Source organism: Osmia lignaria, chromosome 3 (genome assembly GCF_051020975.1).
Source record: "Osmia lignaria lignaria isolate PbOS001 chromosome 3, iyOsmLign1, whole genome shotgun sequence".
In the NCBI taxonomy this organism is placed as follows: Eukaryota; Metazoa; Arthropoda; class Insecta; order Hymenoptera; family Megachilidae; genus Osmia; species Osmia lignaria.
The window spans coordinates 6325470-6353436 of NC_135034.1; the positions used below are offsets into that span (position 1 = coordinate 6325470).

Genomic DNA, 27967 nt, shown 5'->3' on the forward strand with positions numbered 1-27967 from the left:
ATTACCCCACCGAGGCTATAATAGGGACAACTTCAACCCTAACGAGACTACCAATACCAGTAAGCTGACACGGCCACGGGTGTTTTTCTTGGAAGGCAAAATCCCCTTGCGCCTCGCTAGCCTTCCCTTTTATTCGATGCCAATAAAATTTCCTAGACACGACGGTCCTCGTGTTGGCGCTCGGTACGGAAAGCTTTCAAGAATTGTACCGTATGCGAAACCTGACGTAGCTCTTCAACGATTTAACCTAGATAACACGCCTAATCTCGGCGAGCGAGCGAGAAAGCATCGTAACTCGAGTAGTGTTTTCAAATTTTTTTAGCGCATTTACGATCCATTCGATCGCATCGAGCCGCTCGACGATCTACAGATCGAACGTAATAAAATTCTGCGTAACATATGCGAGCGTGCCGAGTAGGCGAGAAAAGGCACGGTCGAGCAGCGGAGAAAGGCGAGCAAAAATCGCGGCTCCAAGCTGGCTAGGACGGTGAGCAACGAGCGAACGGGCAAGCAAGCAAGCAAGCGAGCAGGCAAGCAGCAAGCAGTCAGACGAGAGCGGCAGACAACATGGCGCCGAGAGCGTCGTCACGCCGGCGTGACGTTTCCCGCGCGCGTCATTAACGGAAGTGAGCACACAAAATGGCGGAGTTTTACGGCGCTGAGGTGTGAAAGGGAGGAGAGTACGGCAAGGGGGCAAGAGGGAGAGGCGGGTGGGGCGCCTACGGGTGCGGGCAGTCAGGCAGGATGACGAGAGCCGTAGAAAGAGAGGAGTTGGTGGAGGTTAGGTCGGTGGCGCAAAGAAAGAAGAATGACTGGTGGCCGGCAGCGGTGGACTAGCGCCTGTATGACTGTGTGTCGAGCGGGTTGCCGGGACGTCGAGGGGCGCCTGCTGGATAGAGAGAAAAAGAAAGAATGCTCCGCTCGAAGCGAGGAAAGAAAGAGAAAGGTTGAGAGGTGGCCGAATAAGTGGGGGTAACACGGTAAGAGACGGTGAGTGTGACAGCGACGAGCGAGGCGAGGGGTTTTAGAGCGAGAGAGCGAGTGGCGAATCGTCGAGAGGGGAAGGGAAAAAGCGTTTCAGTGGGAAGCAGCCGCAGTCCTCGCCGATGGTGGGGATGAAAATTAGTTACGGCATCTACCAAGACCTAAAAGGAACTCCGTGCGCGGCGCGGCCAGGCCACTTCGTGCAATGTTACGCGTTAAGGTACCCCCGTGCGTTGTTGGCAGTACCCGGTTTCTAAGCTCATCGTCGTCATTGTCGTTACCGTCGTTCGCGTTCTTGTTCTCGTTTTCGTTCTCGTTCGCGGTCTTGTGCTCGACGTGACGGTCATCGTCACGCTGCGAAACAATTCGGTACGTGAAAACACACTATGGCTCATGGCGTAAGCGAGGTGCTTGGTGAGGGAAGCACAGTGAAAATGGTGCATCAGAAGCAGCAACAACAGCAGTCGGTGCATCAACATCAGCAACAACAAAACGCGAAAAAATCTGTCGGTGTGATGGGAAGTAGACGCATATTCGCGCCGGCCTTCAAGCTCAAGGTTCTCGATTCGTACAGGAACGATATCGACTGTCGTGGAAATCAACGAGCCACAGCGAGGAAATACGGCATTCATCGACGTCAAATACAAAAGTGGTTACAGTGCGAGGATAATTTGAGAAACAGTTGTGCCGAGACTGGAAATAATGGAGTGGTCACGACGACGGTGATCTCTGCCGCGGGTGTTTCTAAGGCGGACGGCACCGTGTCAGAATCCACGGGGTCCGCCGTGACTCCAGCAGCGCCGGCCTTGAACCTCAGCCTCGCCAGACTGCACGGCGACGAGCTGGCTACACAGCAAGGGCCCCCACCTCTTCTTTCTCGTCCTCCTCATGGTAGTTCACCCTCTTCGCCCCAATACGTTTCTCAATCCAACACGGTTTCGGTTTTACCCGTTCGTGTCGGATACCAGGAATATTCCGCTAATCAAGATCAACATCATCTTCGTCGAGATACGGAGGATCGAATACGGGCAACGGACGTTCACGGATATTCGGAGGCTCGTGTGAATCAGGAAACTAATTATTACGTTTTAAACGCTGATGGACAACGTGAACTGGAAAACGCGACGACGTCGTTCGAGAACCGAAACGAGGCGAAGGTGTACCAAACTCTGACGAGTTATCGCGCCTCGCATCAGGAGCATCGGTACAGTGAAAATGAGAAACATCGTTCGCCAAGTCATCGTCATCGATCGTCGCAAAATTACGGAGACGTAGATTCCTCGGTGGACGGGAAATCATCGTACGGTTTGCTACTAGCATCGTCGATGATAAAGACGGAACGCGCGAGCCCAGACTCGGCGGCGACGCCAGGGCCGTGCGAGTCGACTAGTTCTCCCGGTCTCTCCAGGATCCCACTCTCGCCTCTTCTGCATCAAGCAAGCAACAGTTCCAGCTCCAGTTCCAGCTCAACAACGTCCGTTCACTTCGATTCCCCACGGGCCTCCGCGAGTCCGTGCTCGTTGCACGTGCACGATCACGATCACGCACACGAGCACGTACACGCATACGCGTCACCGACTCCGGATTCCGAGAAGTCGATCCCGTCCATGTATCAGCAGGAGAGAGAGTCGAAGGAGACAACGACGACGACGACGACGACGACGACGACGACAACGACAACGACAGTCCGTATCGGAGAGAAGGAAACAGAGGACGTTGCGGGGGAGGCAGAAATCGGTAGGGCGGTGGTCAAGGAAGAAATTCAGCTGGAAGAAGAGGAGAATTGCGAGGAGGGAAGAGAAGCTGTCCCTGCAGCATCCTCGTACATCGATTATCAACGACCACCTGCTGGCTCGTCTTTCCTCGATTCCCGTCCTGCCAGCCCTGTACACGATCGAGAAGGATACTCGTTGCCTTCGAGCCCTCGCGAACCGACCAGTTCCGCTGGGTCCAGCACCAGTTGCTCCGACAGCGAGATGGACCCTCTCGACTGTTCTTCCGGTGGTCACAATTCGTCTAACGACCTTGCTCGGCGACGATCCTTCTCCCTGCGATTCAAATTAGACGTTCTCGATGCTTTCCACCGAGACGTCGGTGTGGCCGGCAACCAACGCGCCACCGCTCGAAAATTTGGCATAAATCGTCGTCAAGTTCAGAAATGGTTAGGCCAGGAGACGGAGTTGAGGGGCGAGATCGCACTTCGTGGAAACTCGCGACAGCGACTCGGCCCTATCCAGGATGTCGCTTCCGGTGACTCACCGGTAGATCTGAGGACGTCGAACTACGTTTCCAGCTTATCGCAGGATCAAATCGAAGCTGAATACGAGCGATCGCCTCCGCCTCGTTACTGTTGCGACATCGGCACCTCCTCCTCGCAGCATCTTTTCTACTATCACCATTCTGCCGCGATAGACCCGTCTTCCGAGAGCGAGCCTACCGTTTCTTGCAATCTCTCCTGTTGCATGGACAGTCACGCTACGACACCGGTCACCTCGTGTTACCAGGAAGTGTCCTTAAGGGGATCTTGCTACGCGGAGTCACAGAACAGGCAGTACTGTTATTCTCCGAGAGAGTATTCGTCCGAGATCACTTCGATCCCCTCGATCCCCGAACAATCGGAAGAATTGTCCTCGCCACTCAAGAGGCAACACTGCACCCTCTCGTGTTGCTACGAAACGCTGCCTTCGCCGAAAAGGCTTTGCCTGGAGGCGGAAGAATCAACGCAATTGAACGGAAATTCCTGCCAACAAGTGCCTCCTCAAGAAACGCCACTCTGTCTGGTGAAGCCAAAGAGGCTGGTTGTCGCCTCACCGTTGAGGACAGAGCCGGTAACCAGTACGGTGCCGACGCCACCGGCGTCCACCGTGCCACCTCATCCAGGACCAACACCGAAGAAGGACGCCATCTTGTTCAAACCCTACTTGGACAATCCGGTGAGCAAACCTGCGAAAGAGCACACGGTTCAAAGGGGTTTGTCACCAGTCAGCAGTCAGAACATCAGCAACAACAACAACTGCCAAAGCGTTTGTAATTTGAACGAAGGTAGCAGGGGCCACGATTATGCTCTCGAGCTTAGCTTAAGACTGCCGGTATCCTGGAGGACTCAGCCGAGTCCGTACACCGAGTTCCCGCAGGTCAGGAGCGCATTCGTTAGGTATCCAGCGAGTCACTACAGTTAATTCAAACGTTTATTCGATTCTCGATCTCGCGAAATATGTATTACAGCGACACCTGTTCTAGCTTGATCCTCGATTCGGGCCGAGTCCAAGTACCTTGCAATTGATTTTATTTACTTTACAAATTTTAGAATCCAATTTTTAATTGTACATTTGAGAATTTTAACGCATCGGTTCTTAGATATCTACAATCGTTCAGGGACAAATGCTTCGTGGACAGGATCATCCGAGGAAGGATCGATTAGTACGTGATCTACGACACGTCGTATGCCACGTAAGAGTTTATCGTTTCCACGGATCGCGTCGGTACCGTGTTATACATCATGATAAAGTCCTAATCGGCCATTGGACGAACCGAAACGTGGAAGGAGATTATACACACGCTCGCGTCCTCGCTTAGCATCTCCTTCGGACCCCCTCTTATACCTTACGCTCTTCTTCTTTTTCCCCGCTCAAAAGTCTTTTCTTGACTTTTTTTTTCCGCGCCTCTTTATCGTCGAGATTAACGGCTATCTGCTAGGCCGTTTAGAGGTCGAGTGCGTTCGCTATAATTACGGAATTATGTCAGTCTCGGGACGATACCGATCACGAAAGAAAAAGTCTCTCGCGGCTGACAACGTGGTTTCTAGCATTGCGTTACGCAATAACCTGACGACATACCGTCTCTTGTTCGTCGAGTAATCGTATTCTCCAGAAAATCGAACTCGAAACGGATGATCGTCTATGCTAGAACTGCGGCTACCGGTTTCCTTGGTCTTTTTCTATTCGTCATCTTCTTCTTCCTCCTTCTCCTCCTCTTTTGCCACGGTAGCTTCTCGATTCTTGGTTTGTCATATATCGTTCCGAATGAACGGTTGTCGCTGTTCTTATTCCACCGTCGTCGATCGAGGATCGATCTTATAAATATCGTGTTTAATTGCTCAAAAAATTTCTTCCATGGGCGCAGCTGTGCGATGCACGGTGCGCAAGTATTACGACAGGGTTTCGCTTCTTCGTTATATTCTTCGGTTCTCTCCCCTTTTGATCGACTCCTTTATGAATCTTCTTCGATCTCTTTCTCCTTCTCCTCGAAATATAATTTTGTAAATAAAATAATTCTAATGTTTCTCTGTCGATGCAATAAATAATTGAGGAGAAAGAGGAAAAAGTATATGAAACTAAGAAAAAGAAAAATCAGTACTTACCTAACGATTACTTCAATAATTAGAACTAAAATTATTTAATATTATAAGGAAAGGAGTTGACGATGCAATTGTAAAATTATTTTATTTTTGGAAACATAATATTCATGACGAAACACGGTCGATCAAGAGGGGAGAATTTGAAAAAGACAAATACGGGAGTGGTCCGAAACAACTCGCGTGCCTTACACATGATAGGTGATCGTGTAGCGTCGACATTTTAAGGGATACAATTTTAGAAATTTAGACCAATAAGGAGACAACGTTCTTAATTATTCTTATAAATTATTCGTACGTCGTCTTCTCCGTTTAACCGTGTGTTCCGATTCTCGCGAGGCGATAACACGTTTCTCTTCTTTAATATCATCGAACGACTTTCGGTAATAATAATAGAGTAGGAAAAAAGTGTGGAAATTCCTCTTCATATGCGATTACCATTTCTCGTAATCGGTCGTTATGTTCGACCCCAAGGAGATAATGGTCGCGATAATGATCCGTGTGCATTGGCCAGCGTTGCTATTCGCGAAAACGGATACGAGCGAACGGGAAAGCGAAAATAGCGGTTCCACGAATGTTCTTGTGATCGGATAATTGAGCGAGCCCACGGTAAAGAAGGGCAATTTTGTAAATCACCGTCGCAGACGGAGGCAGTTACGTCAATGTTTCAATATTCAGAGCCAATCGAGCTCGTTCCCAGTGCGGCTAATCTCGCATATTGCGACAGCCGCGTTACATTATCGGTCGAAATGCACTCGCTCGTTACCGAGTCGGCCGACACGGGTCAACAGCGCACCAATCTATCTCGCGAACGGACGTAAAAGTGCGTCAACTTTTGTAAATAGTCAACTATTCGTACCTTTGAAACAATAACAGTATCGGAAAAGGAATTTCCCTCCGTTCGTCCCGATTCGATCTCGCCTTTCGGAACTCGGAGAATCGGAAGATAGGAAACGGGAGAAGAAAAGGAGCGTATATTAGCCTTGTCCGCGTTCGTCGATAGGGTCAAGGTGGCAATGTACAATAAAATGTAGCGTAATCGTAAGCCATAATGAATTACATAATGCCATAACGTTTTACATAATAAACGTATAGTGTCGAACCGACTGACGAAAGAGGGAGCGTGCTCGGTAGTGCGAGAAATAAATGCGTGGATACGTGCGTGCGTGCTTGCTTGCCTGTGTTCCGTGTGCACAGCCCACAAGAGTCTATTAAACGAGGCATAGAGCATTGTATAAGCAATATTTTTTAAGTGCATAAAAGTGTGTGAACGGTTGAGAGGGAGGCGAAGGGATGGCGCACGAGCAGCAGCGTTTCGTGGGCGAGCCCCCGCGTTTTAAACTTCGTATTCACACACGTACATAAACACAGAGTTATGGTGTAAGCATAATGCTTGTGTATCGTACATGTACAAAGAAAATTTATATATAATGTTGGAAGATAAAAAAAAAGAGAGCGCGTATATATATATATATATATGTATGTATGTATACATAATTATATATTATATTTTAATACGATGAACTTTTAGATTAGAAACGAAGCGCCTGAAAAACTCGCCCGGTGCCTTTTTAGATCGCTCGTGCCTTATAGGTTCGCGCGAGGTGGAATCAAGGACCAAAAAGTGTCCCGCGTCCTTAGAACGAACCACGGGTATTTATACGTTCCCCTCCGCGACGATGAAGCGTTCCGTGCTGGTTCTTGGCAAGGATAACGCTACGGGACAGAGTGCATACACCGGTGACTCGCCCAAGCGTGTAATAATATCAGTATTCAGAATTTATATTCGTTTATTTATTATTGGTCGTCGACACAGTGGTCCGGATCGAAGAATTTAGCCACATTCTAGTATTACCTTTGAACCATGAGAAGGTACATCCTGGGATCTCCTCTTCTTCGTGTTCATTCCTTGAAAAAAAGACCAGTCCATAATCCGTGTAAGGGAGATGAACACGGAGGGAAGGAACCAATGGACAAGGTACGATTAATATTTTTTGGTAAAATGTCGCTATATTCTTCTGTCCGGAGTCTGGACCATTGTACGTCATTTTAAATCCACTCTTGTTTCTCTTCTGCCTCGTCGAATGAAAGAGGATAATTGAAAAGATATTATAGTTTCACCCTTCTCTTAGATCTATTTTATTCGTATTTCCGATCATTCTGAAGGAAAACATTTTAAATTGTGTAAAACGATAAGGTGAACTCGTTCCGAGGGTCGATCGAGAGCTAACGAAACGAATCAATCAGGGTTCCTTCGCCGAGAGGCAGCTCAAAGTGTGATAAATCGCCTCGTTTCTTCGAGGCTTATCTATTTTTCTTTTTTTCTTCTGTACGGCCGAGGCTCTCTGGCGAGCATGAAACAATGGCGAAAGCAACGATATTATTTGACTCCGTCGTTTAAAAGCGTTATTTCTCTTCTGTCGTTAAAATTGTGATCTATCGAGATGAAAATGGCGAGACTGAGAGGGAGAGGCTGAAACACAGAGAGATAAAGTAAGTGTGAACGTCGTTCTTTCTTTTTTTTTTTTTGTACGATAGGAAGAAACAAAATTCATTGTATTAAATATTGTATTATATGTACACACAGCCGGACACATACACACAGACATGTAGATTATTGAAAATTTTAAAGAAAATATAAGAGACTATTTTAAATGAAGAAATCTCCGTTCCCGTCTTTCTTAGTTTTAAATTAAACTTAATGTTAAGTTAAATTTAATGTTTTATTGGAGATGTTACGTATTTACAATCACTCGAGATTACAAGATTGAAGAAAAATTTATTCCTTCAAGACGCGTGCACGCGTGTCAAGCTGAATGTCTTCGAGATAACAACGAAGCTGATAATTTGAAGAAAGTTGACACAGTCGAGCAAAGATACATCGCATATGGGTTTATAAGTTGATTTAAAAAAAACCGCTACCATCTTTAATCTCCAATTTATTTCATTTAACAAACATAAAAATAAATATGCATATATTTGTAGACTGAAAGCAGAAAATGTCCAAATAATTTCATCATGTTTGTAGAAAGATCGTAATTACGTTGAAGATAAATTGAAGCCAAGTCAGAGTCATAGAGTGACTCGTGCAATGAAAGCAGTCACGTTGGATGCCCACTCATACAATTGCGCTAGCTGTGCAATCGATGCATTGTTTCCGTTATCGCGGTCGATTGGTAGTATGTACCTCGATCGTCACCCGTGCTCGCTAAACTTTCTAAGCACGCAACCACATGCATGCCTGTCGCTAATTAACGATGCACTTGTATCGATAAATGACGTCAAGTACCCTCTACGTATGATAGGATTTCTTCCCGGCTGTTGGACATTCATTCATCATCCTTCGAGCCTGCACATTGATTTCGATAAGTCTGCAATTGTACTTTTATCTTCAACCACTATTATAATATGTAAGGTAATTTTTATTTGTAACTGAAAAGTGCAATGCATGCCAGCTGCACACGTGCACCTGACGCAATCGTATTCTAGAGGATCTTGAGAAAAATGAAATAAGGAATAATAAATGTATATGCAATTGTAATTGGTTTAAAGTTTAAAGCAATGAATATAAAATTAATCTCCACGACGTGCGCACAAAGGATTGTTAATTGTTGAATACTAATCTCTAATTTTACAAATCAAATGTACTTTCTGATATTACAGTTGTTTATGTTATCGACGGTGGTAAAACAGCTATACTAATTTACCGACGTTTCCAACAATTTGAAATATCCCCAAATATTTTATCATCGCTGCAACCGCATAAAATGCAATTAATTGACAAAAGTCATGCTTTCCCTTGCAAGTTGTTATCTTTTGAGCTAAGTTTTTATTTAAACGTTAACGTTATAAAAAATTTTCTGTATTAAATCGCAATAACGACGATATCCGTTTTTATCGGGGACACCGCGTGTGCGCAAAGCAGACCTTGAATCAAAGTATGACTGATGCAACGCTTTCAATCAACGCCAATAAATGTCACCAACTGGTGCAATGTAATTAGGAAGGGTGCAGTGGCACGTACAAATAAAAACTCGTATTAAACGTTCGATTTGAAAATAAATATATTTTGCATGAAATGTTATTATGATACGATACATAATTGATGTATGTATGTACATACAATAAGAATAAAATTAATTATTTTACAGATAGTCTTGCTACGTTGCGTTACACATTTTATTGAAGTAGAATAATTGAAACTACCGTCTGGAGCGGTTGAAAACAATTTCACGGCATAGTTGCACGTGTTTGGCGTTCTCAACCGGAAATTCGAAAGGGATACCAAAAAGTTCCTGGCATCTTTCCAGTTGTCGAATAGCATCACTTCTGTTCACGAGGTAAAGATCAGCGCAACGACGAACTCTCGAGTTTCGTTGATTATTCCTACCGTGTACTTCTTATCCATCCGCCGATACCATCGGACACCAATTGTAAATCGTCAGTTCAACAGATTGAATCGTATTTTATCAGGGATCCCTATTCGATAAAACCATTTGTTAATAAGCAGTACAACGTGATCCTCTACTATTGGTATATAATACATATGTGTACATGTGTAATACTAATTAATAATATACATTGTCACAGCCACCAAACTTTATTATCGTGCCATTATAGTTTCCATTTATTGTGGAATTATAGTCTTAATGAGATTACTCGTACAATTTAAATTCAAAACTTTAGAAGACCATATTTTCAAGATTCATTATTTTTCTCTGAAACTTGTTCTCTGAAGGACAAGGGAAAAAATAGAACTACAAACGTCCCTGTGAAGTTCCGTAGCACAGGCAAAACATTTCGAAGGAATGGCGGGAAAGCCTTATTTCCTACGTTGTGAAAGTCCAGTCAGAGTTTATTTTTATACTAGGCAAACGAGTATGTTTCTTTCTTATTCCTCTTCTTCTCGTTCAAATATCTTTTATTCTCCTTGTAACAACATCGTCTTTCGAGACTGGAAACATCAATCTTTTTTGGATGATGGTCGTTTTTTAGTATCGTTCGTTGAGTAAAATAAGACTTTCCCCACGATCAAATGGTTCAATCGCGAATTATATTCAGCCATACGTTTTTGGTTACAGGCTCTGCAGTTCGGGAACGTTGGAAAAGAGTAGCTGTAAATGACGGAGCGCTATGAATCGCCCGAGGTGACGACTATATTGACCAAGGCACAGATTCACGAAAGATATCAAGATACAGCCCTAGTTATATTCAAAGTAATTGACAGTATATACATTTATAGCAGTTTTGATCATTTATATTAACGTATTATAATCTGTTTGTTGCAGGAGCAGCAAAGTAAAAGGGAAGCAATGAACTATTTAACTATCGGAACAAGCCGCAGAACTATGGAGTATAGTAGTTACGGAAATCAACCTGTTGTCGTGCGGAGACCAACTGGAACTCTAGTACATCATAATGAACAAAACTTGTCCTCGCAGATATTAAGGATATATCAAAAGCCTCGAGATAGTTGTGTAATAAATTAAGTTATACCGTTTTCGTTATTTAATAATTTTCAATGTGTTTTTTTTTATTTTTCTTTTGCACTATAGTACTCGTAGATCAATAATTTCATGATACTGATTACAGGTTTGATTAGTACGTTTATATACACGAATAATTTATATAACTATATTTATACAGTACGCTGTTTCATGTTACCGAATATATTTCGTTAATTACAATTCATTCGGTCTAAAATAAATGTGGTCCGATGTTGATCCGACTTACGTACAAGTCCTGCACTGCGATTACGATAAAATTCGTAATTCTTTCGAGCGTTACGAAAATACAAGCAACAATAATAGTTTGGCGTTATAACCATTGTTTTCACAAGAGCGATATTCACGACTTGGTACAAAATAAATATGTAATAAAAGACATAGAGCATAAAAAGATCCATACTGATGGATCTGATTTGAGCGCCAGAAAAACTGGCAAGATAAACAGCAACGAACTCGCGAAATCATTGATAATTAGCAAATTTGCTGTTTCAATAGGGGTTATGACGTTAAAATTAAATGCAGAAAATTGTCAGGATAGCTTAAATGTTCAGACATCCATTGGAGTGGGGTTTCCAAAGGTGGTGTAATGCCATGAGTAATCACTTTAGCTGTAAAAAGAAGAGAAAGCATGTCTAATAACTGTACATACAATGTGATACGAAAATCTGGTAGAAACGAAAACGACTTTTACCATCTTCATGATCTGGGAATACTTCATTCAATAAATGCCTCAATGTTTTCCTTTGGCCTTCCTCGTTCATAGGTTTTACAAGCTTTTGTACATACTTGTCTTCGCTCGTATAACAACGAAACGGTATGTATTTGAAACCCTCTTCACTGTTGGTAGCCTCCATAAGTTTTCTATTCACAGACCAAAACTGATCAAACTTATCATTCAGTAAGCCAGACCACAACTGATTGTGATCTTTCTTTTGCATACTTGACACTACTTGGCCTCTGTGTTTTAATACATCTGCTTCTTTTATACATGAAAGAAAATACGATTCGACAATTTCTCTGAAAGTTTAATGTAATCAGTTCGTAGGTCTCAGTGTCGATAAATTATAAACGAAACGTTATATACCTACTTGTTTTGACAGTGCATCAGCACATTCTCTGGAAATTTATCGAAGTGAACGACAATATTCCAAGGCAATTGTATATCATTGAAATAAATGTCCAAAAGTACACCGATCGGGTAGTGCCATTTCAAGGGGATACCATTAAACTCTAACCACATCTCGTGTTCTTGTTTGCTGTCACTTTGTATATGTCGTATAAAATGTTTTCGTACCTAGTTAGAAAATTAACGTAAACCGTGAACATTATTAAATAAGATAGTTTTTTAAAATGAAACAGAAGATTCGTTTTGCGCTGATTTACCTTATCTGAACAGAGCGGAAAATAACTTAACCTAGGTACCATAAGATAATACGGATCAGGTCCTTGCAATTCACATATTTCCTCGGGATCAAGAGTGAAACAAACAGGAACTTTACCATCCCAAATTTCTCTCAATACTTCCCTGTCATTCGCCATTATGCGTATAATGACAGATAACGTGTAATTTAATTCATTCGTAACTTCAATGACAAGTTATCCTTTACCAAGAGGTTATGTTTTTCGTCTGCTACAAATATTGGCTATATCAATGACGACATATTCAAAAAGACAGGACATGTCTTATTTCACGATCATTGGGGTCCCGGACACCCCGAGGCGAGGAACATCACCGAAGAAAAATTGGCGCGAAATATTAATATTTCCAAGAGCGAAGCGAAACACCATCAGTCTTATAGCGACCACCGAGGGGTGCAGATCTACCTGCTAAACATAAGTACGCATATCCTTATTTTATATTCTGCGCTCATTCAATTTGCTGTATTTATCTTCTTGGCTTATTGAATAAACTCATTAAGGAGAAGAAGGTGTTGATTTTATTACTTCCGTCTGCACCCTTTATATCTCTGATTCCACTATATCATTTCTTACATCACAGCAACACTTACATTTCAGTATTCCTAACATCTCTGCATTCCTTACATATCTGTATTCGTTTCATCCCTACATTCCTTACATCCCTACATTCCTTACATCCCTACATTTCTTTCATCCCTACATTCCTCACATCGCTTCATCTCTTCATCCCTTACATCCCTGCATTGTTTTCATCCCTACATTTCTTACAATCGCTTCATCCCTTACATCCCAACATTCTTTTCATCCATACATTCATTCCATCCCAATATTTCTTTCATCCCTACATTCCTCACATCGCTTCATCTCTTCATCCCTTACATCCCTGCATTGTTTTCATCCCTACATTTCTTACAATCGCTTCATCCCTTACATCCCAACATTCTTTTCATCCATACATTCATTCCATCCCAATATTTCTTTCATCCCTACATTTCTCACATCGCTTCATCTCTTCATCCCTCACATCCCTGCATTGTTTTCATCCCTACATTCCTTACATCGCTTCATCCCTTACATCCCAACATTCTTTTCATCCATACATTCTTTCCAACCCCCAAATCCTCACATCGCTTCATCTCTTCATCCCTTACATCCCTGCATTGTTTTCAGCCCTACATTCCGTACATCGCTTCATCCCTTACATCCCAACATTCTTTTCATCCATACATTCTTACCATCCCTACATTTCTTTCATCCCTACATTCCTCACTTCGCTTCATCTCTTCATCTCTTACATCCCTGCATTGTTTTCATCCCTACATTCCTTACATCGCTGTATCCCTTACATCTCTGCATTGTTTTCATCCCTACATTCCTTACATCGCTGCATCCCTTACATCCCTACATTCTTTTCATCTATACATTCTTTACATCCCTACATTCCTCTCATACCTACATTGTTTTCACCCCTACACTCCATACATCGCTTCATCCCTTATATCCCTACATTCCTTTCATCCCTACATTCTTTCCATCCCTACATTCCTTTCATCTCAACATTCCTTTCATCCGTACATTCCTTTCATCCCTACATTCCATACATCGCTTAATCCCTTATATCCCTACATTCCTTACATGTCTATCCCTTTCTCGCGAAATTCTCGAAAAAGCGCCCCCTAGTGGCGAAAATGTGAACTAAAATTTCGATGTCGAACCAGCGCCATCTGGTTTTGGAAAAAGGAACTAAATCATGCTCAATTTTTGGCCCTCTAGCGGCAAAAATGTGAACTAAAATTTCGATGTCGAATCAGCGCCATCTGGTTTTGGAAAAAAGAACTAAATCATGCTCAATTTTTGGCCCTCTAGCGGGAAAAATGTGAACTAAAACTTCGATGTCGAATCAGCGCCATCTGGTTTTGGAAAAAGGAACTAAATCTCACTCCGTTTCTGGCCCTCTGGCGGCAAAAATTTGAACTAAAATTTCGATGCCGAATCAGCGCCCTCTGGTGGCGAAAAAAGGAACTAACTTACCTTTACTTACCTTTGCTCGAAACAGTCTTATATATATTCATTATAAGGGATACAGAGATGTAAGTAATGTAGGGTGAAAGGAGTGTAGGGATGGAAAGAATGTAGGAATGAAAGGAATGTAGGGGTATAAGGGATGAAGAGATGTAAGGAAAGGAGGGATATAAGGGATGAAGCGATGTATGGAATGTAGGGATGAAAGGAATGTAGGGACGGAAAGAATGTAGGGATGTAGGGAATGTAGGGATAAAAGGAATGTAGGGATGAAAAGAATGTAGGGATGAAAAGAATGTAGGGTTGAAAGGAATGTAGGGATGAAAAGAATATAGGGATGAAAAGAATGTAGGGTTGAAAGGAATGTAGGGTTGAAGAGAATGTAGGGTTGAAGAGAATGTAGGGATGAAAAGAATGTAGGGATGAAAAGAATATAGGGATGAAAAGAATGTAGGGTTGAAAGGAATGTAGGGATGAAAAGAATGCAGGGATGTAAGGGATGCAGAGGTGTAACGGAACGAGGGATGTAAAGGAATTCCGAAGGGCCCGGGCCTGAGACCCAGGTATCCACTGCACGAGGCCCGAGGAGTTCCGACATCGAGTGTGAAAGTAGAATAAATGGGATCCTCGCCTGAGACCCAGAAGAGGGATATAATCATAAATGTTATTCCCCTTCGATGAACTTATTTAATAAGCAAAAAAAAAGAAGTGAAGTAAATTAAATAAACTCTGGAAAAAAATTATACTGGTTGCGCCCTCTTCATACGGACCTGATACTATCCCGGGGTGTCAGGGACTCCACTGCGCCCATGACGCCCTGAGCGTACCGACCTAATATCATATTGGGGTATTAAGGACCCTGAAACGCAGTTAACTATCTTGGCATACCAATAATATAGCATCCGGGGTGCCAGGGACCCCGAAACACTGATAATACTCTTTGCATAGCGACCGTATGGCATCCGGGGTTTCAGGGACCCCAAAGCGCCAGTAATGCTTTCTAGATACCGGCTTAATATCATCTTGGGGTGTTAAGGACCCCTGAGCACCGATGATGCTCTTTACATACCGACATTGTGGCATCCGGGGTTTCAGGGACCCCGAAGCGCCAGTAATATTCTCTGGATACTGCCCTAATATCATCTTGGGGTGTTAAGGACCCCAATACGCCGGCAACTATTTTTGCATACCAATAATATAGCATCCGGGGTGCCAAGGACCCCGAAACACCGACGATGCTCTTTGAATACCAATATTATGGCATTTGGGGTTTCAGGGACCCCAAAGCGCCATTAATGCTATTTACATACCGACATTATGGCATCTGGGGTTTCAGGGACCCCAAAGCGCCAATAATGCTATTTACATACCGACATTATGGCATCTGGGGTTTCAGGGACCCCGAAGCACCGATGACTTACTCTACATATCAACCTGATATCGTATTGGGGTGTCTGAGACCCCGGTGATGCAACCTGCATACCGACAAAATATCATCTTGGGGTGTCGGGGACCCCGGCGACCTCCTTGCGCACCGACAAAATATTACCTTGGGGTATCGAGGACCCCGTCTACTTATTGCACATCAACCTGATATCTTCTTGGGGCGCCAAGGACCCCTCCGACTCTCTGCGCAGCGACAAAATATTACGTTGGGGTATCGAGGACCCCGTCTACTTACTGCACATCAACCTGATATCTTCTTGGGGTGTCAGGGACCCCTCCGACTCTCTCTGCGCACCGACAAAATATTACCTTGGGGTATCGAGGACCCTGTCTACTTACTGCACATCAACCTGATATCTTCTAGGGGTGTCAGGGACCCCTGTGACTCTCTCTGCGCACCGCGCATATATATATATATATTAATAGATTGTAGATATTTCTAGGTTTTGTTTAACATTTTGCTCAGGTGTTAAAAATAATCATATTTAATTTGAATGAAGTGAAATTGTTATTAAATTTTTTTTTTATTAATATCTTATAATGGAAGACTTTATTCCAACACGGGTGTCAAAATTAAACAAGGACGCTGTGAAGGGATTCATGTCGGTTAATTATGAAAAGCCAAAAAGAAAAAGAAAAAATGACGTGACTGAAAATCAGCATGGAAACGAAGTACAAAGTTCTAGATTTAGCATAAAAATTAATAAAGAAGAGGAGCATAATGATTATAAAAAGACACAAGAGCGGGAAATGAAACGTATCAGATACGAGGTTATGAAATTTGGTATGTCCGGTTTTGAAAAAGTAAAAGCAGAAGAAGCAAAAGTTGCACTTGCTTTAAGTTTAGGTGCAAAAGCTCCTAAGAAAAAAGGTATTAATTATAAAGAGTTAAAAGAGCAAAGGAAGAACACAGGAAAGAAGGTAACACACGTATCAGGACTCGAGAAGAGTTTGATAACACACAGAACCAAGAAGATACGTAAGAAAAATTCAAACGATATATTAGGAATTTATGGGAAAGTGAACAAGAGAGCAGATAAAAATAGGAAATAAAATTCCAACTATAAACATTTAAAATATTTTTATTTATTTTGTTTAGTTCTCACTACATTTGCTCATTGTATCCAACAACATGTTCCATGTATTGTATAACTAACAAGTAATAAAATAATATTTTTCATGTATTTATGAATTCATTCAGGCCAGCCTTGAGCTTTAGTAATAGGATACATATTTTTGTTTATACACATTTAAAATAGATATTTATATAACATTCACGATGCCGTAATGGAATGGTTTGGCATTTAAAGAATAACTTTATGTATTCAGTCGAGGTCAATCAAAGGCTGCAGCTGTTGGCGCTACCTCGAGTAACATTTGGAGAAAGGCGTTTATTCCTTCTGAAAATGGAGAGAGTAACTTTATCTACCTGTACTTAATACTGAAAAGTGTTAAATTATAGAAGCAATATTTACCCATAAATTTGGGCACGTATCCATATTTAACAAAGGGGAGGTAGACAAACATGCCCGCAAATATGAATCCAGTTGCGTATAAGTATTCGATCTGAGGTTTTTCGATGATTGGCGCTACAATCAGGTACGCAGAGATTCCAAGTACAAGCACAGGTATTATCAGCGGACATTTGTACGGTCGAGGATGATTCGGTCTGGTCCTTCGCATCACCAATAGAGCTAGCATTGCTCCACCATAGAAGATCCAAGCGGTAAATGAAAAAAAATCGATCAAAGAATCTATGTTTCCGGATAGTACCATTGCTCCTAAGAGGTATTTCATAAAGTAATTAGTAAATATACACGTATTTATTAATCGTTAATATGTAGATACTGAAGAATAAAATGGCAATACAAAAGGTACCTGCAACAAGCGAGTGAAAAATAAGTCCTGGAGCAGGAGTAAAGCGTCGCACGTGTACATAGCTGAGACAATCGAGTAAATGACCTTCTCGAGATGCGGCGAAACAGAGTCTACCTGCTGCAAAGAGAGTACCATTCGCAGAACCAAAGGTGCTGATCGCAACTGAGAGTGGCATAAGCCATGCCATCACGCCAAGAATCCGATTTCCAAAAGTCTGTGAAACGTTAAAGAGACAATTACTAATTAAGTTTAAAAGTTAAAACTAATAGACAGAGTAGATGGAATGACAAGATGTCTTACCACCGCGACAGCCTCGCTTTCGATCATCTCAGAAGGGGACATCACAGCTAGGTACGATAGGTTTATTAACGCATAACACAGCGTAACAAGTGGTATACCAATCATAATCGAACGTGGTAAATTCTTCGAAGGATCTTTGATTTCTTCGGTGACGTAATTAAGATTGTTCCATCCGTCGTAGGCCCATAGACCAGTGTAAAAAGCTGTAGCTAATCTACCAATGTTAACGGTGCTTCCGTCCATTGTTTCGAAGGCGCCTTTCAGATGCTGCGTGTTACCCTGTATCAACTTGTACGAGCCACCGGCTATCACAACCAGTATGGCGATCAGTTTAGCTGCTGTAAACGCGTTTTGTACACCCGTGGCCAGATTAACGCTGTAACAGTTCACCAGTAATATAAGTACGATGGCGAGGAGCGCAACGAGTTTAACGACTTCCTCGGGTGGATCGCAGTCAGCCGCGAAGGCTTCGACCGCGTACTGAGCGAACGAGAGACATATGATCGCCATCTGAGACGGCTTCAAGACCAACGTCGAGACCCATGAGAAGAGGAATGCAGGCGCTGCGCCGAACGCATCCATGAAGTAAGCGTACTCGGCGCCGCTGCTTGTGTTCATTGTACCCAGCTCAGCGTATGCTAACGCACCACACAGACTCAACATGCCGCAGGCCGTCCATACCAGGAAGCTGACTCCGATACTGCCAGTCCGAACCAAAAGCCCTGACGGCGAAACGAATATCCCAGAACCTATCGTTTACATAGAGAATTAATTAGAGACATAGAAAGCTATTTCACAAGTCTTTGCGTATTTATATAATGAGTCGCTTTGCCACTCGCTCTGAAAGTATTTGAAAACTATCGGAAAATTAAGCAAAGGCTTTTGAAATGACTTGATTATAGATTTAGGGGATCGTTACCTATCATGGTACCAACGATTAGAGCCACCCCACTGACGAGTCCCACCCGTCTCTTGAGGTGAACAGAGTTGTTCTCCTCTGGGTCCGTCCCCTCCACCCCTCCACCCCCTCCACCCCCATCTTCATCATCTCCCAGCTCCCCAGATTTAACTTCTTTCTGTTTCCGTTCGTGTAGCTGTTGTTGCTGTTGACCATGTTGAAACGACGATATAACTGGATGGTTCCAACCGTTGCTGTTATCGTTGCCTCTGACGGATCGCTGAACCAGTGTCGACTCAGGGATTCCGATCCATCCACCGCCTTGCATCTGTTGCTGCAACTGATTGTTGCCGTTGCTCGTCTGTGGATCATGTCCCACGGTAGCTGAAACAAATCGTTTTTATCATCGTTAATACATTTTTCTAATGGATCGACGAGAAACGTGTTCAAAGCGCAGCTTCGCGATACCTTCATACATAATTGTTCAAAGTTTCGCAAATAAATGATGTATTTATTTAATATTCAATAAAAATCTAATACAAGTTATTAAAATGTATTTTAATATCTCCTTTTCGACTAATAACAGAGATGCTAAGATACTTGAAGAGGATGCTCGTGAATCTAAAAAGCGTGAAATCCTTCAATTTGTATTTATGCCGGCATATGACGTTCATTATTCTTGTTATTACCGTCGCGACGATGTTGCTGCTACCGTAATAGTTCGCGTGGACGTATGCCAAAAGATTTCTCGTGACCTGTTAGATTGTTGTTCCTTCCTTGATAATAGACGGACGTAGTCTGAATCTGAACACGTGCTTTTCTAAATCAATGACGAATAGATATCGGTCGTGCAACCAAAACAAACTCCGTTACAGAGTTTGTTAATCATTTACGAGGTTGATAATTAAGGTAGATTGTTGGAAGTTTATAGCGCGTGTGCCTACCGCAAGAATCGATATTATCAATAGTTAGGTCGATAACGGATACCGAAAGCAGTAAACCTTTATGGAACGCTGCGATGAATAATCGTCTAAAGCGCAACACGAGTATAATTGTTCTCTTTTTCTTTTTAAACGAATTCAACACCCAGCCGATCGTGTCTCGTGCTCTACGCAAAGCGTGTGTCACTTCGTCTTCAAGGTGACCTTTCGATAAAGGACTATCGATTCTCTCGTCGTACCTCCATGGTTTATCTTTGCACGATATTTAAATACTGTACATTTTAAAATATCGTTCGATTTATTCCATAAAATTGATAATACATGCTCCTATAGTTTGTGCTTGAAAACGAACTCATTACGCAAAAATGAATTTAGAAATTCATCTGAGGCGATGACGAGGGTGTGACTGAATGAAACTATATTCCGTTAATAAGCATTTATTTCGCAAGGAAGCATAAATTTTCACGCGACCAGCACCAACTAATGCACTCGACAGAATGTCGTCCGTTGTGCTGCTTGCTATTTTAAAGGGGGTTGCAAGAAAGTTTCCCTCCACAGTCGGAGGAGAAACTTTTCGATTTTCCCCAATAAATGAAAATACCTTCTAAGGGTCCGCGAGCCCAAAACGTTGGACACGATTTTGCTGACGAAAATCAACCGACCACCCCACACTTCCAAGACCCACTAAATTAAACGTCCAAGAATTTAATTATAGAAGCATCGTTTGCATTTTCTTTCATCGAAAAGAAAGGCTGAACGATTCTGAAAATGAGACGTTCGCAAAAAATTGCTGACCTGTTTTGTCGCTACGCAAACGCCAGTGTCCTTTAGCCATGTATTTATTCTACTTTGTACCGATTACGTTACATTTGTGACAAATAACGTATTAAAATAACAGTTCGGATTAATAATAGTTAAGATTTGAAGCTAGAGTTTTTGGCTTAGGTTGTTCATGCGATGTCTGTTGCAATACTGAAGAGAACTTTAATGGCTTGACCACGTACGTGTACAATGCGTCGTAAAACTATTTTTTAAAACATTACATAAAGGATAAAATCGGGAAGACTGTTATCTTTTGCAAACAGTTTTGCAGATTAATTATTTTTTCGGCGCAAATGTTAACAAGGAATAAGAACGTAATGACTGTAAATAATTAAGACTGATAAAGAAGCATTATGCTCGTCGTGTGACAAACTGACAATGAGAATTAAATTGCAAAATCCGTCGAACTGGTAATGCGATATGCTAACGCGGATCTTCGCGGTGTTTAGTAGCCAGCGTCTATCAGTGGTCATTTTATTGCCTGGCATGAAATCACTGCACATTTATGATCCTTTTACTTTATTACTCGTCATTTGTTACAGTTAATTTCATCTAAATTCTCGTGAAAAACCGTGGAACAGATAAAATCTAGATTGTCGCAATGATGCGCCACGTATGAAAGTCATTTAATTAATTACTCGTCGCTTCTAATCGTTAACACGTTCAATGTTAAAATGAAAGTAATGACGCGTAAGCACGACACGTTATTATCAAGGATAAAAGAATTTAATTCTTCAATTAACACTTTAACAGCTGGTGTCACGCATTCGTGACCGAAATGCGTCCAATTGTTCGAAGACTCCGATATAACTGAACGTTGTTGTCGCTAATTACCTTTCGCAGTTAACGTGACGTAAATAATCAGGAGAGAAGAAGAAGAATAGTGAAACGAGAAAGATTGAAATTTTCATAATCGTCAATTCAAACGCCATCAATAAAAACCGTTTCTAAGCCGTGTTAATGCCTATTGTACTAAAGTGTCGTAATGATCCAATTGCGTTTAATTGATCGTTCACGAGAAAGAAACCGATCTACGTACAAGGTCTTGGTTGAAAGAAGATTGGATTCACGATCGAAGGCTGTAAAGTTTACCTTCCAATTTCTTCGTCGGTACGAACGATGTTGGAAATTTACGTTTTCCATAATTTTTTAATTCGCGCGTCAAATAGATTCAATACGATATCGATTGGATATCGCGTAATTGAAATGTAGGAGAAAACAAACGTGTTTTCGCATCGAGTTCTATGTAGTCAACGACTTCTAGTTTACTCTGATAGGTTCCACGAACTATACATCTAAACTTTGAACCTCTTTGTCGACGCGTAAACTCCTAATCGATTCATCGAGTTGAAAATTGCGCGAACAGGCTGAAACATTGTGGCGCGCCCCTACAATGATCAACACTTTGAGTAATGGATTTTATTTTAACTCGTCAGTTATTCGGTAAATTGATGCTGATTGATTGAATAATTTATTCAAGATTTCAACCTTGTTCTCCAATCCTTATTAGCGTCACGTTTTCGTTTAAATCCTCTTCAGGTATTTCTTTTTCAAATATTTCAGATTCAAAAGGCAAACATACGACAGCTAAAGTAGCAAGCTTTTTATAACTTCATTATTACTGCGTAAATACCGACGGAAGAGAACATTTAATTTGTTTTCCACGTCAAACGGTAAAATTGTCAGAGTAAAGCTGTTGATTTATAGCCACATGACATTGGTCAACGGTTTTCATTTCACTCTATCGATCATAATGTTTCTCATTGCCATCTTATGACCCGTTGTTAAAGAAGAGTTTATAAATGATTAAACGAAAAGTTTAGAAAAATTGGAGAATGTTTTGTAGATTTTTTTAATTATTCACCGATTAGTAATGATTAACTCATTAATTAGAGAGTAGATCTATGTATAGTAGCAAGTGCGGTTCAGACGCAAGCATTTACGATAAAAGCAACGTTGTTTGAAACACGTATAAGCCGGATAGCAAGAGAATAGCACGAAGAAGAACATAACTGTGCATTAGTTTGCGTGTAAAGAATAATTGGCTTAAACGAAACACGTCGCGTCGTTGAGTACTTGTCGTCGTCTCTTTATCGAGTAGGTTCGTTGTAAAGTCGTTCGTCTATTTGTGTCCACTTCGAACGGCACATGTCTATTATGAAATGTTATAAATAAGGTCTCGAAATGATGCGCGGGAAGATTGACATCGAAACGTTATCAATCGTCTATTTGTATTTATTGAAAAAAACTATACAGGAAAATTGGATTTTATAGAGGATGCAACTTGTAGCAAGTACGTAACACTTGTGTATATTTGCGGCCGCTGACGTAGTACTACGTCTTTCCGTCATTTAAAACAATTTCTATCTTTCCTCGGTTATATTTTTAGCGGATTTCTTTTTTAAACAAACAAATTTCGATTTTCTTTTCTCCGAGGAATCTTCAAAATCGCGTAAGAATGATTAATCGATCGTTTAAACATCAAAATGCATCAAGTGAATTAGATTATTGTTATAATTTTCGAATGACAAATACATTGGACGAGGAAAAGTGGTAAATCACTTTTGCACGGACCATCTCAACGTACACTATTAAAATACCCTCTTAAAATACTCTTTTCTAAAAATACTTTACTCGAGCCAGACCTGGAAACTCTCGGCTTCGTTTTTCGAATGATTAAGATTTTGAGAGATCGTTAGCTGTTTATGAATGAATAGAATAGCGAAGGAAGGAAGTAAGGAAAATCGATGGTTGTTCTTGACTTCGATAAATTTAGCTCTGTCATTGTCGAGGTGATTAAATAGAAAATCGCGGATATTCTTGGATCTATCCGAAAGAATTTGTGCACCCTACGAGCTTACCGTTTCACGGGATGACGCAACTTGGACTTCGTGGATTTTGGTAGTTGCGCTCTTCCGTTGCATAACAATCATTTGCCTTCGTTTCCTACAATTTGTATCAATTAAACGGGCCCTGGTTTTCGACTTCGCGCCATCACGGTAGCGAATTCATTTTTGGAAACCTACGCTCGTCTATGCCAATTAACAGCGACTACAAACTATAAATTTATCAAAGTATCTGTTTGCGACACATATCACGAATATTTTATCACTCATTGTAAATAATAAGTATATACTTAAATTTTCCCCAATTTCTAGGAACCTTGAGTAATGCATTTTATTTTGTTGAATATTCATTAGCTTTTTAACTATTATGTAATAAGGTGTTATTTGCATATTCAATAAGGAAAAAGAAGATTCTTCGAAAAAAAAATAAGACATTATTTGTACTTGTTACGTAAGACAAGATTTCACGTGCTTTCGATATTTCAATTTTTCCTTTTTGTACAAAATTCATTTGGCAATGAGTAAAAATAATTAGCTCAACGAAAATACTGAGGAGCAGAAGGAAATAAGAATTACGATATGCCTTGGCACACACACGTGCTTTCTTGTCCTATAACTTTAGTACCAACAGGTTTTATTTGATCGTTGAAACGTGTCTTTTCTGAGAAAGTTTCAAAATGTTCTGCAATTTTCATATAATCTACCTGATATTATTTTAGTTATTCAATGACTTCAATTACGATCAATCTTTTTTCTTTTTATAGAGTTGTTTATCGGATTGAACATATCAAATTTTATTTTGTTCTTTACTGTTTTGAATATTGTTTACATGTAATTTTTAGTTCTGTTAACAACTCGAGTGAAGAACTTGGTCCAAGAATGGGAGTCACGTTTATGAATGAGGAGCCCGGCGAGGGTAAAAAGCGCGCGAATCTTTCCAATTACGAATTAAGTGGTTCTCGCCAGGGTAAGTGCCATTGGCTCACGTAAAACGATGTGAACAATGACCGCGATATACGTTTAAAAAAAAAAAGAAAAAAGAAAAAAGAGAGAAAAATGATAATGTCGCTCACCTCGTTTGAAGGGCGCGACATGCATGACTCTAAGAGGGACCGATAAGAAGGGCGGACTGTGAGACCGCCTCTCATGACACCACGCCGACTTTTCGGTGCAACCACTGTCTCTGCCGTTTACAGCTGTCTTCGGACCGTCGTCTGGCTATATTTTTGCGCTAAATTCTCTTGTGAATCTCTCGTTTGCGTATCAACGGGCGACAATGCTGTACGCCCTTTCTTTCGTCTGAATTTTCGAACGTTAACAGCCCAAAGACTTAGAGGAAGCCTCGTCTTCTACGCTCGAACTGAATCCTATTTGATTTTCGATTTCTAACACAAATTTTATGTATGGGTTAGATATGTAACTATAATACCACGATACGACTTGCACCGATCCACCTTTGGCGATGAACTGGGTGTTCGACAGAGGGAGACGTACCCGCCGAAGAGCGAACAGGAACGAGGTCGGGAAGGGGAAACCGAGAGTGCAAGAAGGAAAGGAAGATAGAGGGACGAGCGCCTAGCGTCGGCGCCCAAACTCGCTCGATATCGTGTTTCTGCCTTTCGACTTCTATCGGATATCTATGAATTCATCTGATAATTCCTTTTTCATGTTATTTCATGTTTTTTCTTCCTATTGCATTTAAAACCTTATCATTAAAAAAAATAATGATAAGTATTTGAACAATTTACAACTCTAGCACGGGTCTAATTACTATATTTTTAAAGCGATAACATGTACATATGTATGCACTAACAATAAGTCGCGTGTATTTGTAAAAACATTATATACAATATGTAAAACATAACAAAATGCAGTTTTATTATATAATATTGATTTTATGACATACATAAACATATAACAAACATTAAATAGATCTTATGGTCAAAGTGTAATATATTATATTAATTATACACAGTGTATTAGAAAAATAAAAGCGTTTTGTTTTGTTAACTATATATTTCGTTATTTGAATGTAAGGATTTTAATTAATATTAAGTCTTTTTAACTGTGATAAATACAAACTTAACAATGACTTAAACATTGTTTGCATCTTTAATTAATGTATCATGTTTTATACATACAGAAACAGATATTTCAATAAGGCTTTTGTACCACTGAGCGTCTGGAAAACTGTTTTTTCTTTTTTAAGCATAACTTTAAAGTTAAAGCTTTTCATACTAGGCCAGCTTCCATGTGCAATTTCATATCACGAAAAAACTGTATGTGCAATGTATATCATATTTTTTGATTCATTATTTGTAACAGTTGTTTGTACAAATTATAAAAAATAATTCTTAGGAATGACTCAGTGTGCTTTGATAAAGTAACGGTAGACAAATGTTGCCAGAACTCCAAGTGCAATAGGAATCAGCCATGACCTCCAAGAACCACTGCAATTACCGATCATCACATCATGATGCAGCACCGACTATTCACATATCACACATTTCAATTTTTAATAACCTTACAGCTTTGGATAGCACAAATATGACTTACCAATGTACAAAGAAACAAAAGCACAAATGTGATGTTAAAGATGTATTAAGCGTAACATTACAAAAGAGTTAAGCTTTGAATTGTGCTATCCAAAAATGATAGATAATTAAAAGATACAACACCAATGCAGACAAGTTGTTAGTAGCAAAACTATATACCTGGAATAACTTTGTCAACGATTTATATACATAGTAATAATCAATAATGATGTAAAAAAGATTTTATACCTAGTACTTTCTTCGTCAATTATTCCAGTTAATCCATCAGCATTTCCCTCTGTTCTTTCACTCTAAAATTAACAAGTTATAATTTTTCAATTTGACTTCTTACATATTAACAACAATAAAAAATATATGGCATAAATAATAAATAAATATTAAATGCTATACTTACTTCTACTATTTCTCCTATTTTATATGATTCCATTATTTTCCTAGCATCGCTAGAATGACCGATATCCTCAAAGACTTCTGTTCCATCTTTACCACCTTGATCTAAAATAACTTCTTCTCCACCTGGATGCTTAAATGCAAATTATAAAAGAAATTTTATTTTGCCAAAATATTATAAAATATAGAGGAAAATATATTATATATGTATATATATGAAAACGTGATTAAAAACCTGATCTAGAAATAAAGTCACGTCGTAAACTTTGTTGTGAATAATAAGCCACAAATCGTTGCTTTCGTTATGTTTAACAACTTCTTCCCGCGTGTACAACTTGGTAGAAGCGGTATCAGCAGTAGCATTTTTCGACGCCATGATGTTTCTTTTGTAGTAAATGTTTTATAAGAAATATATGATTATTATACAAATATCGCTGAAAGGAATGAACAGTATACTGAATACAGTTGGTGCTATATGCTTTAAACTTTGTTACAACACTAATCCTTTTTAAGGAAATAAACGCTATTTACACAAGTTTTAATGAATAGCTTTTACTCCGGTATCTGCGATAGCAGCTATAGTCTAAATTTAGTGAACTGGTTAGTAGATAATACGAATCTTACGTATATCTTTGATTGCAATATGCATTATAAAAAAAATCTCCGCATAAATTTTCCTTTAATTCTATAATACTTATGTAATTTTGACACACTGTAAATTAATAGCAGTTAATGATCGATTTCATACTGCATATATAATCTATGCATCTTTTTAGTGAGAAATGTAACGTTTCTTTAATAAATAAATATTTGTAATTTAAGCATTTTATAAATAAGTATTATATATAAAATACTATGTGACATATATGTGTTAAACCTATCGCTGCGTTTGTAAGTTCATAAGTTATAAACTATAGTTTAAGGCGATGCTAGCGTGAAGATCGAACTTCAAATTCCGCGTTGGTAAAACAGTCAATGTTTCATTGAAAATTAGGCCGAACAGAAACTGATTTAAGCGCCATCTCAATGATCGCAGGTTATCAACTAACGGCATGTTATCGACTACGTCACCAGTTCATAATTAAACAATACTGACCATCCATTCATTATTATTAATTTTCTTTCCGTAAAATTGTAGTTGCAATGTGGTACACTTCACAATCTCAATGGCATAGTTCCTGAAAAAATATAATAGAGATTAAATAGCAAAAAAAAAAACATAAGCTTCGCAGCCAATTCGCTCGTATTATTTGCTGCATAATTAATAAATGTACCATAGAAATAATGATACAGTTATTAATTAGTCATCAAATAATAATGATTGCCCAGGTCTCACTACGAGGAAGTTGCTGCGGTTTGGAGACCGGCCCTACCTCATCCCATCCACCCTCCATTTATGCAAATTTTTACTTTCATTCAATAATGAATTCCTCTCGAAAATTGTTAGAAGAAAACGTAGCAAATTTCTATCAAATGAAAAGCAGAAATGCTGTGTTCTGTGGACAGAGGCGAAATCTGGCGCCTGACCAGAGTCATAAATAAAGAAATTTACGAACTTTCCAAGGTACAACGTCTCTGCTTGAAATATCTTCGCCAGGGTTGATT

General features: G+C 40.4%; 6 protein-coding genes across 14 annotated transcripts; 3 read left to right on the plus strand and 3 right to left on the minus strand.

The window, feature by feature from the left end:
* Positions 1-715: 715 nt before the first annotated feature.
* On the plus strand, positions 716-5819 carry LOC117605253 (uncharacterized). Its single transcript, XM_034326360.2, has one exon. It carries the CDS (start codon positions 1371-1373, stop codon positions 4161-4163), a length of 2793 nt encoding a protein of 930 aa, XP_034182251.2. The 5' UTR covers positions 716-1370; the 3' UTR covers positions 4164-5819.
* A 1603-nt stretch (positions 5820-7422) lies between these two features.
* Positions 7423-11147, plus strand: LOC117605264 (uncharacterized). 4 transcript variants are annotated; one of them, XM_034326385.2, is made up of 5 exons: positions 7423-7831; positions 8367-8753; positions 9490-9678; positions 10420-10554; positions 10627-11147. In XM_034326385.2, the coding sequence occupies exons 4-5, from the start codon at positions 10459-10461 to the stop codon at positions 10825-10827; spliced, it is 297 nt and encodes a 98-aa protein (XP_034182276.1). In that variant the 5' UTR covers positions 7423-7831; positions 8367-8753; positions 9490-9678; positions 10420-10458; the 3' UTR covers positions 10828-11147. The 4 variants fall into 4 exon arrangements, with proteins under 4 accessions (XP_034182276.1, XP_034182278.1, XP_034182280.1 ...); XM_034326387.2 differs by lacking the exons at positions 8367-8753; positions 9490-9678; XM_034326389.2 differs by lacking the exons at positions 7423-7831; positions 8367-8753; positions 9490-9678 and adding an exon at positions 9708-9871.
* Positions 10923-12494, minus strand: Atg5 (autophagy protein 5). 2 transcript variants are annotated; one of them, XM_034326378.2, is made up of 4 exons: positions 12229-12493; positions 11934-12139; positions 11537-11862; positions 10923-11453 (listed from the first exon to the last, which is right to left on the minus strand). In XM_034326378.2, exons 1-4 carry the CDS (start codon positions 12382-12384, stop codon positions 11344-11346), a joined length of 798 nt encoding a protein of 265 aa, XP_034182269.1. In that variant the 5' UTR covers positions 12385-12493; the 3' UTR covers positions 10923-11343. The 2 variants fall into 2 exon arrangements, with proteins under 2 accessions (XP_034182269.1, XP_034182270.1); XM_034326379.2 differs by having other exon boundaries at positions 11292-11453; positions 11537-11706; positions 12229-12494.
* A 3643-nt stretch (positions 12495-16137) lies between these two features.
* LOC117605137 (uncharacterized) lies at positions 16138-16916 on the plus strand. Its single transcript, XM_034326095.2, has one exon. The coding sequence runs from the start codon at positions 16273-16275 to the stop codon at positions 16783-16785; it is 513 nt and encodes a 170-aa protein (XP_034181986.2). The 5' UTR covers positions 16138-16272; the 3' UTR covers positions 16786-16916.
* A 77-nt stretch (positions 16917-16993) lies between these two features.
* Positions 16994-24908, minus strand: LOC117605136 (b(0,+)-type amino acid transporter 1). Of its 4 annotated transcripts, XM_034326093.2 has the most exons (7): positions 24491-24908; positions 23433-23517; positions 18830-19192; positions 17911-18659; positions 17611-17824; positions 17208-17513; positions 16994-17132 (listed from the first exon to the last, which is right to left on the minus strand). In XM_034326093.2, exons 3-7 carry the CDS (start codon positions 19134-19136, stop codon positions 17068-17070), a joined length of 1641 nt encoding a protein of 546 aa, XP_034181984.1. In that variant the 5' UTR covers positions 19137-19192; positions 23433-23517; positions 24491-24908; the 3' UTR covers positions 16994-17067. The 4 variants fall into 4 exon arrangements, with proteins under 4 accessions (XP_034181984.1, XP_034181983.1, XP_034181982.1 ...); XM_034326092.2 differs by lacking the exon at positions 23433-23517 and having other exon boundaries at positions 24491-24907; XM_034326091.2 differs by lacking the exons at positions 23433-23517; positions 24491-24908 and adding an exon at positions 20545-21846.
* Positions 24909-25387: 479 nt separating this feature from the next.
* Cyt-b5 (Cytochrome b5) lies at positions 25388-27182 on the minus strand. 2 transcript variants are annotated; one of them, XM_034326096.2, is made up of 5 exons: positions 26894-27179; positions 26598-26796; positions 26367-26495; positions 26201-26262; positions 25388-25867 (listed from the first exon to the last, which is right to left on the minus strand). In XM_034326096.2, exons 2-5 carry the CDS (start codon positions 26736-26738, stop codon positions 25783-25785), a joined length of 417 nt encoding a protein of 138 aa, XP_034181987.1. In that variant the 5' UTR covers positions 26739-26796; positions 26894-27179; the 3' UTR covers positions 25388-25782. The 2 variants fall into 2 exon arrangements, with proteins under 2 accessions (XP_034181987.1, XP_034181988.1); XM_034326097.2 differs by having other exon boundaries at positions 25767-25905; positions 26598-27182.
* Between the last annotated feature and the right edge of the window lie 785 nt (positions 27183-27967).

Bases quoted from the DNA above. Each gene is read 5' to 3' on its own strand.
- LOC117605253 (XM_034326360.2), top strand. From the start codon at position 1,371: ATGGCTCATGGCGTAAGCGAGGTGCTTGGTGAGGGAAGCACAGTGAAA.
- LOC117605264 (XM_034326385.2), top strand. From the start codon at position 10,459: ATGACGGAGCGCTATGAATCGCCCGAGGTGACGACTATATTGACCAAG. The intron at 10,555-10,626 runs GTAATTGACAGT...TGTTTGTTGCAG, and splicing joins CAGCCCTAGTTATATTCAAA to GAGCAGCAAAGTAAAAGGGA.
- Atg5 (XM_034326378.2), bottom strand. From the start codon at position 12,384: ATGGCGAATGACAGGGAAGTATTGAGAGAAATTTGGGATGGTAAAGTT. The intron at 12,140-12,228 runs GTAAATCAGCGC...TTTTCTAACTAG, and splicing joins TTCCGCTCTGTTCAGATAAG to GTACGAAAACATTTTATACG. The intron at 11,863-11,933 runs GTAGGTATATAA...TTAAACTTTCAG, and splicing joins CTGATGCACTGTCAAAACAA to AGAAATTGTCGAATCGTATT.
- LOC117605137 (XM_034326095.2), top strand. From the start codon at position 16,273: ATGGAAGACTTTATTCCAACACGGGTGTCAAAATTAAACAAGGACGCT.
- LOC117605136 (XM_034326091.2), bottom strand. From the start codon at position 20,584: ATGGCTAAAGGACACTGGCGTTTGCGTAGCGACAAAACAG. The intron at 18,660-18,829 runs GTAACGATCCCC...TGTAAACGATAG, and splicing joins AATCGTTGGTACCATGATAG to GTTCTGGGATATTCGTTTCG. The intron at 17,514-17,610 runs GTACCTTTTGTA...AATACCTCTTAG, and splicing joins TTTTCACTCGCTTGTTGCAG to GAGCAATGGTACTATCCGGA.
- Cyt-b5 (XM_034326096.2), bottom strand. From the start codon at position 26,738: ATGGCGTCGAAAAATGCTACTGCTGATACCGCTTCTACCAAGTTGTAC. The intron at 26,496-26,597 runs GTTTTTAATCAC...TTTGCATTTAAG, and splicing joins TGACTTTATTTCTAGATCAG to CATCCAGGTGGAGAAGAAGT. The intron at 25,868-26,200 runs GTATAAAATCTT...CGGTAATTGCAG, and splicing joins ATTGACGAAGAAAGTACTAG to TGGTTCTTGGAGGTCATGGC.